Source organism: Varroa jacobsoni, unplaced genomic scaffold (assembly GCF_002532875.2).
Source record: "Varroa jacobsoni isolate VJ856 unplaced genomic scaffold, vjacob_1.0 scaffold_680, whole genome shotgun sequence".
In the NCBI taxonomy this organism is placed as follows: Eukaryota; Metazoa; Arthropoda; class Arachnida; order Mesostigmata; family Varroidae; genus Varroa; species Varroa jacobsoni.
The window spans coordinates 36658-46161 of NW_019213582.1; the positions used below are offsets into that span (position 1 = coordinate 36658).

The 9504-nt window shown below is 40.0% G+C and overlaps 1 protein-coding gene across 1 annotated transcript in view; it reads left to right on the plus strand.

Annotated features, from left to right (window-relative positions):
• Window positions 1-9504, plus strand: part of LOC111262608 (SEC14-like protein 2) — a 61894-nt gene that overhangs the window by 16912 nt on the left and 35478 nt on the right. Inside the window, exon 2 of the mRNA XM_022836987.2 lies at window positions 3205-4757. Within this exon, the coding sequence (XP_022692722.1) occupies window positions 4704-4757 (54 nt within the window). The 5' untranslated portion in view covers window positions 3205-4703. The remainder of the gene's footprint in view (window positions 1-3204; window positions 4758-9504) is intronic.

Consider the following 9504-nt stretch of genomic DNA (forward strand, 5'->3'; position numbering starts at 1 on the left):
TATATATTAAATGGAGACAGAGTTATGTTGATTGGCGTATTGGTTCCCGTCTTGAGACGTCGTCGAAGGTTGAAGATTTCTGTGTCTTTTATTTTTTTCTAATAAAATAGATGTATAATTTTTTTTTCTATATTTTAGAATTTTTACCATGAACAAATAAGGAAAAGCTTATTTTCACGAAAATCAATTCGATACTGGTCGCGTCAATTTTCCTATTGACATTTATTAAAAATTCGGTTGAAAAGATCGAAAGCAGGCTTAAAACATGTTTCCGCCACCTTCGCCCAGAAATACCCATCTTAAGTGTAGGTATTGCCTTTGCATTAAACTCGTTGAGATTTGAGTGAGCCTTAAGAATGGGAACCTTCGCATAGCATTGAACACCATATTAAATGTCCACGCTTCGAACGGTATTCTTAACTCGAACATTTAGGTTTAAGAACTGCGCTCACCGAGAGCTTTCGCTTGTCTAAATACCTATCCTTATATAGATGCCTTGAATAGAATGGAGTACAATAAAGAACATTTGGTTTTAAAGCCGAAGTATCAATTTAAGGCATAGAAAGATATATTCCATTCTCACTCAACTTAGTTAAAAAAAGAAAAGGTGTGAAGAATTGGGGCCAACAAAGTAGTACCTTGCATTGAAAAATGTTCTTGATTTTTCTCTTGCTGTCATAAAATATCTTATAGAATGCATAAAAAAAAAAACTGAATGTTCACCGTATCCGCAGCCACCGCTTTCCAGCTATTTATTTACTTCAACCTTATTTTATACTTGTTAAAAAAATCGCTAAAAAGATCTTTCTACATTCTCTCGGAGCTGAATCTTACCAACTGCAATATGGAGGAAGCAAATGTCATATTCAATTTTTTTGCCTATTTTACGCCAAAATGCCCATTTAAGGTATAAACGCATATATCTTATTTTCACTCAGCTCGCTGAAATCTATCGACTAATAAAGAAAAATATTCCCTATTACCTAGAAAACTACGTTGCGTTTTTAACTTTCAAAGATGGGAGGCATTTTTCTTATCTAAGAATCGGCATTTGGGCGTAGAAACACACGTAGTAGTATTTTAATTTAGCTCGTCGACAGATACAAAGGATCTCGACCCGACGACCCCTCCTCCCTACACGAATCTCCATTCTATAACAGTAGGCTGTCTCTTGGTTGAAAAACTTCAATGAAAATTTTACAAAAATATAGCTTACCTCAGCTCCTATAACTTTCGCATAGACATGTACAAAGTATTGTTGCCAAAAACCGTCGAAAAAAGCAGAAATGAACGACGCACCTCATTGTCGAACGAATAGATATCACCAGATATTAGAATTAGGATCAGATTAGGATAGCACCTTCATATAGCAAAAGAAAACTACTGAATAGGGAAAGTCTTCGCCGAGTTAAATCATATGAACTGCGGCGGCTCATATTGAACTAATTATAAACAATATGGGTAAAAAATGCCATTTTGCCACTAAAAATGAGACACCAAATTATATATCTTCGAACATTTATTATAGAACTTGAAATAACAAGCAACCTTCCGATAAAAACTTTTCGCAAATTTTCACCCGTTATCGAACCAATCGCACTTCATCGGCCATTTTTCAAATCAACCACGATGAGAAAAGAAAATTGACCCCCTTTTCCCCATAAAGAATCTACACACTTAAAAAATGAACTAAGGCAACTTATGTTTGATAAATTGTAAAATACTTCAACAGAAACAATTTCTTTACCGGTAAATAGTAAGAACAGAAAAAAAAAATATCTAAAATTACCCTAAAATTAGACCCAATGTTTTGCCCAGCCCGTAAAGACCTAAAAAATAAATTCATAAATTCTACAAAATAGTACAAAAGTACCATTTTGCTCAAATTAACATTAGGATCTCTCGGGAAGAAAAAAAACACTGGAAAAAACGACATCCAATAGACTTCACATCTTAAGCACGGATCTTTGCAAGAGCAAACTCTTTCGACCCAATTCGACCACTCTCCAGAGTCGGTTTTTGAAAAGGACTTCATCTAAACAATTACTTAAATGTGTAGCACTTCCATGAAAACATCGCACTGCTATTAGTCCCCATTAAGGTTGCAGGATCAATGAGAGTGCAGCTGCCCAGATTAGCTCGCGTGATAAGTTGACCGCACACCTAGAATGGGGCCGTGTGATGCATAAATGAGCTCGTTTCCGGTAGTACGCTTTTTTGGAGACCTTTACGTTTGCGCAGTTTATCTGCAAACCTAGCTGATAGGGTCCTGAAAACAGTTTGTGGGAACTCTCGCAATGTTGATGGAGGATCTATTTTGATCAAGATCGACCTTATTTACAGATAATGTTATTGTGAAATAGCCTAGGTAGCATTAAATTTAAGTTTAATTCTCTATTTTTACGAACGGAAAAGTGCATTATCTAAAGCTAATTAATACATCTAAATACCTAGGCAGCTAATAATTATGCTAGTAGACACGAATGTAACAGATATTCAGGTTCATGAAACGTATTCAGATCAGTCCATTCAGTCACGAAGTACGTCTTGAAGAGATCCAGATACCTTCTACCAACTTTCGTTGTTATTCCAATTAAGAGTAAATACGCCATATGTCTAGCCACATCTTGAGGGAAAATAGCATATTGTGTCCAGTGATCGTTGAAAACCTATGTATGTATATATATATATATATATATATATATATTTAGTCAGTAGCCATATATTTTACATATTCATAAATTTACTGCAAATACAAGTGAAATTCTACGGCCATTTTATTGGCGACGATCTCGCACGGGGAGCTAGATCTTATATTAGTTTACCAAATCGCTTTAGAAAACCTCTGGCTTATCACGAAGTTATCACTTGGCGCCTCACGCTTTTGTCTAAGTAATGGAACTAAGAGAAGCGTTCATAGACGCAACGTCGAAGTGCGGCCCCTTTATCGCCTCGTCCTATTGCAAAATATTATCTCCCTCTCCCTATTTTTTTGTCCTCCTCGTATATCTCGCGTAAGCGCGCGACCGATTTCTGCCGGCGTAGCGTATTTTGCCGCTGCAAGCCTATCGCCCCCACAAGTCAGCCAGCAGAAAGCTAATTAAAGCACCTCTTATTTTCGAGAAAAATTTGTGATTGCTGCCATAACTGAATTTAACTAAAAACAGATATCATTCGTTGTTCTCTAATTATTTTCTAACTCAGGTTTGCAGCTAGTGTGTCAATAGTGAAACTAGCGACGCTAGAACCTACCAATGCGTCATCAACGTAAAGAAGCAGCAGCGTCCAACCTGTAAATAGCGTCAGTCAGCGTAAACGGAAATGATGGTCTTAAAACGAGGTGCGAAAATTCAACCGTGCTGGGCTCCATTATCACCATAGCAATACCGCTAAGTCGAACTGCACCGCGGAAATTCCTAGCTACCGCCGTTCCGCAGCCTTCTCGCCCGAGCTGCCATGTCCCTCGCCCGTTGCAGACCTTATTCGGTTGCTCGTTAAGGTACTGACCGCCATAGTCGTATCCAGCAACAACAAGCACTATTGAAACCTCATGTAACGCCATTGGTCGACGTCGTTGTCAGCTGAAAATTCAGCTAAATAGCCGCTCCTTGTTTCACTTACCCGCTCTATGGCGCGACCGATGCAAGTGGATTTGTCTTCAGCAGCGGCACAACTAAACCTACCATGAAACCACTGATAGAAGCAGTCGCCGTAGATTAGATCGTTGTCTCGCAGACAGACGACCGTTGTCGCCGACCGACCGACTGACCTCCTCCTCCTCCTCCTCCCCCTCCCTCCTCCCTCCTCCCCCGTCCCTCCGCCTCCGCCTTCTCCTCCTCCTCCTCCACCTTCTTCTCCTCCTCCTCCTCTTCGTCTGCCTCCTCTCCGTCGGTGCTCGCTAACGGTGTGAACACTACCGGTTGAACCAGTGGTAGAACGACCGCTGGCTGAGCGTCTATCAATGCAGCACCTGCGACTTCTCAAGCGACAACAACAACAACAACAACAACAACAACAACAACAACAACAGAATCAACTGAAGTTGTCGCGTGGACAACTGTTCGTCGTAGAAGTAACTTTTTTTTTACTACGAATCCAGTCGAAGCAGACGGCCTCTGCTCGTTCGATACAAAGCAATTGCTCTGTTTTTCCCAATAAGCTACAAGTGTTTAGTCATTCGCTTGAAGATAGAACCGTTCGTCTAATCGGGCTCACGTACTTAGCAGGCTCGAGCTGTCTTTTACTTCTGCTCCACCAACTGTTCAGTTCTCACTGCGAGTACTGAGCGAGCAAGTTTCAAATCACACATAATGCCAAGTCTGTAAGCGTGTTTTTCTAACAGTAAATTGACAAAGGCCGAGTATCGAACCCCGAACAAGCCAGGGGCATTGAATGTGGCTCAAGCATATTGCAATGTTGAACTGGTGTGAAACAGCTATAGTCACGGTGTTACCTTTCTCTTAAGGAGCAGACATTTGATTATGACGATTTTGTGAATTTTCGTGATCTGTGTGATAACAGTAAACTACGGAGACGACTTCGAAAGTTCGTTCAAGCAAATGACAAATACAACTCAAAGTAATCTATGTAACTTGTGCGCGTCTAACAGCCAGATTAAGTTCGTATCTCGATTGGGGTTCCCATAGTGTTTGCTTCAAAGCGTTCTAGGACAGATTTTGGCCCTTTACAATTAAGAAATCAGAATGAGTGGAGTGGTGGGAGACCTTTCGCCTGAGCAGGAAAAGAGCCTAGCAGAGGTGAGTGAACGCATGTGTACGCTGATCTTCTAGATAATGTGCAATGTGCTACCTAGGTGGCATTCGTATTAAGGTTCCTTGAGTAATTCAAAATATATCGTCGTTCACAAGGACGTTTTTTGTGTCAATAGACGTAAAAAGCACACCGTATACGGTGCAATTAGCCCTAAATTGTATCGTACGACGTTCAAAGACCTTTCAAATAACAACGTATAGTTCTTCTTAAAGATATTCTATACGCCTTTTATACAGTGTATATGTATTATCTTTTGTCGACCTGTACAATTAAACACTCTATCACAACTCAGAGATGACTGAGATTTTTCTTGTTAAACCCTACTGCTCTAGTTAGATAGATTCTATCGTAGAACGAAAACGTTGAGCGCCTTGCTTATCTTTTCCAGTGTCTAGATTATCCTGTTACTACATATTAAAGTTAATCAATGATTGTTATACGTATGCATACATAACTTATATTTTAACACTTAAATAAGGAGTAGTAGGGTTGCACGATTGGCAATAGTATGGACGCAGAAGATACAGTTTTTACTTTCAATATTGAAGCAGGATATTGATCGGAGGTAAATGACGTGGCAGACTCTAGCGCAGTTTACAAAGTAAAATTAATTTTGAAACTAAACCGCCAAAATTACATCGACGGTAACGCTGCCTGGTGGCAGCCTGGACCAAACTTGCCCGGCACAACCTAGATTGGCCCTTGTTTTCAATTTCTTTAAAAAGTATCAGTGCGCCTTGATATTATCATGTACTTAGACAAATGCTTCCAATAGTACAAGAGCGTCAACAGCATAAATGATATGGAAACGCTTACGCGTAAACCTAAATAATTACAGAATTGTACCGTTCAGTAAAGAAAGTTCATCTATACGTTTCGTGTTTTTGATATGATGCTGAATCTCAAAAATAATTTATTCACATGCCGTAACGCATCCTGATGCCTAGACTGATCCAATCTTTCGATTGTCGACGCCTCTTACGCAAGTCCGCGGTGACCGCACAGCGCTATGTTTCTCATTAAGAGGAATTATTTTAACACTATTGGCCTCTCTATATAGCAAGAAAGTTATGAAAAAATTATCTGAAAGTGACAAATGCCAGCGCAGAATGGGTATGGATTTTTATGAAATCAATTTTACAAATAATAATAATAATAACAACAACAAAACGCAATGAACGATCTAATCAGCACTGAAAAAAACAAGTGGGAAAGAAGGCAGGCGTATTTCGTAAATTCGTAACATAACCGACTACCTTTGCTGCCAATAAAAGCAAGAACGAAAACCCCTTAATATATTCAGAGACAAGCACATATATGTATAAGGTGAGTGATCTATTAACCAAAAAGCAAAACAACAACAACATTTGGATACAATCTTACGTGCCACGCAGTACGTAAAAGCGGCTTTCCCATATAAGATATAATTTGATTATTATTATATTGAATGGGCGTACATTTATTATAGATTACTTTCACCGAATGGTCTAGAAACGATGTGCTAAGAAATGTTGCCCGAGGCGCTTTTTGCTACCGTCGCCTGTAAGAGAAATATCTTTCTACGTTAGTCGTCCCTTTATGATTATGTAATATCAGCTATTTCATCAAGGTTAAACGCTAACAGAATATGCTAGTTTGCTATATGTAGGTAGGAGACTTTGGCCCATGCAGCATTTCAGGGTGAAAGTAATAAAAAAAATATACAGAAATTTGCTTATCGCTAATGTCACTTGATTTGTTTTAAGACAGCGCCATTGACACTACTAACAAAATCGTCGTGTATATCTTCTGTCGTCAGTTTATTATGACTTATAATCCCTTTAACTAGAATTACGTTTTTGAGAATTGACGTTACGCGAACAATTACTTGCGACAAAGTTATGAGCTACGCGTCTCGAAAATTCTCTAAAAAAATATACAACTTATCTATTCCCTCTTTTAAACAGCGCAGTGAGCTGCAGGCCGACATAGACAGCAGTTCCAAAAGCAACGTAACTATGTCGTCTCATTGACGTGTTCAGCCTGTACAGTCTCTATATGCATATAGGAATTGACTTATTATGATTTCCATATAATTCCCGTAAGCTTCATTCTAGATCTCTGATCCATTTGTTTTTACAGTCACCTCTATAAGAACCTACTTGCACCTGAGGTCGGATATTGCTGATATGGTTATGAAGCCATAGCCTACATAGAGAAAGTTTATGCGATCGATTAAGGTCAAGTCGACCAAAGCACCTATTATGATTCGCTAGTGTTTGCTTTTTAAATCGAACAAGATCTTTGTGTATTTTCAAACCCAACCAACCCGTTTACGAAGTGGTCAAAGCATATTTGCGTTCGCCATATAAGACGGCCGATGCTGCACCTTCATACTGTTTTGGTAAAATATAGGTACCGATGTACCAACCTCTTGATGTAATGTTGATTTTGTGGCAACCTAGGATTCAGGATCTCGGAAGCTGAAATACTTGCTTTCAGTTTGCTAATTGATGCCGATATGATGCTGAAAGCAACGACGTGCTCCGTTACTGACTTTCGAAAGGTTTTTATTATCGATGGTCTCCTTAGAATCTTGAAGGGGTTCTATAAAGCCAGCAGTCAGCTACAGTCGTCCTAATCGCTCTGGCCTGAAGCGGCAGTTAGTAGCTTTGAAAATATAATGCTCAATAGAGATTCATTTTTAAGTTAATAAAGATATGACGTAGTGCATGCAGGCGCTGTTTTTGCCGGAACCTAACAATAACGATAAACATAGTAGTATACATATTGCACGACAGAGCAGCCCCCTTAACGAGGAGCCATTTAGATTCGTAGCGCTAGACGAGTGAGCTTAATTATTAAAATGTTTTTTTTTTTACAAAAATGGCATTGTTTATATTTCGTATCATTGGGAAAAATTATCACAGGTGGCTATACGTTTTGAAGCGATGCGGGTGGTCATTAGTGCGTGTATGCATCATCTCCTTATGCACTGACTTAGGAGTGACACCGTAATCAATCAAATACTTCGAAAACTGTACATTTTAAATTCGATACAAAGTTTTCGGCTTCTAGACGAACCGGCCAAACTATGAGTAGTGCGCCACTCCGTAGAGGGCCCATAATGGAGTTGTGGGTAGGACAAACAATATGTTACCGTCCCATTATGGGTGCCAACGGTCGCGCAAGGGGGCTTGGCGCGGGCCCAGAAAGGATTATCTTGTTATCAATAGACTGACAAATATTTTTCGTTAGAATATTATTAACATCAAGCTTTACCGCTATAGCAGTTCCAGTGACACATGGAAAAATAGCAGTCAGATTTGTCAAAGGTAATTGATCAGAGATGATTGCGTAGGCTGCGGAGTGTTATCGACATTTTCCTGTAAAAGGAGAGGGCTAACAAAGACAGAGATAACGAAAGATTAAGGGTTCAGTATTATCTGTACCTTGGCCAGGTGGAGACGGGGGCGATGGAACTGTAGACCAGTACGCATGGAAGAAGCAATATAATGGTGGAGTCAAATGAAGGCGGAGGCGGGGAGGGGGACGACGACGACTACAGTCGTACGTCGATTCTATTTTCTTTTTGCCCCTTTCGCGTGCACGCCAATTCATATTGACCTCGTTCTTTATGGCTCGGGTTCTTATTCGGACAACAGTGGCGAACAAATGAGGCTGCTTGCGTGTTCGGGCCTACCCGATCAAGATATGACGGAATCAATAGATCTAACGGAAATATTAGTAAGAAGTAGCCGCGGTAGCGATGGCAGTTGCAGCGTCACAATGGCTGGCCAACGGGCAAGCGTAGTTAATCGTCCAACAATAGCTACGCAATAACAGTGCCCGCGACTGGCCGCTCTCGGCAGTAGCACGTTGGCTATGTTGTAGCACGTTGGATGGATGGCTGCGTTGAGAGATGATGGGAAAATCAAGATTTGTATAAAAAATGGAGAAGAACTTGAGATACTGTTCTGCAGGGACAATGAAGATGTAGGTACGAGGACGAGAACCGAGTAAGCTTATACTTGCTCACACTAGGTCACTATTCTAACAGATACAACTGTTGCAGTTAGATTGATCACATCCGGGTAATTCGGTAGCCGCCGTTGTGTTTCTGTACTGAGGGGCTCTTAGGAGTCTTTGTGATATCTGTACCCAATTTTTCATAGGGCTAGACCAATAGCTACCAGGGTTTACCACATACTGAATAATACTTTCTGATACGCATTTAATCTAAGGAGAATGAATAGACATGTTTGAAACTGAAAGGCAAAAACTGTATTCGTATGGTTCGACAATAAACCAGCATGTTTAGTCAAAAGTAAATGCTGTAAGGATTATTGAAACGTACGTTTGTGTGTTGTTTCAAGGTGTCCAGCGTGATAGTAAATGCTATACTGAAGTCCTGTATTTTGACTCATAGATTTGATGTCTACTTGCCAATTGCGAAGAACGTATATACGTCATATAAAGCCCTATACCGTATAATGGCAAACATTTGTGCGTACGACAAGCCTCGTAAACATTTCAACGGCAATCATTCTCTGAAGGCAATAAATATCTAATTCGCTGAAAGATCTGTTTTTCAAACAGAATGCCCCCCTCTCTTTATCCATTTGACGGTATGAACTAGCATTATGCGCTGTTGGGCATTTAATTGGCCGCTGTTTTTGGGGGTCGGTCATAGGAGATAGGCTTGCACTCTTGTCTTTTCATCTTCGAAGCCGTATTTTTCACTGACGCGCT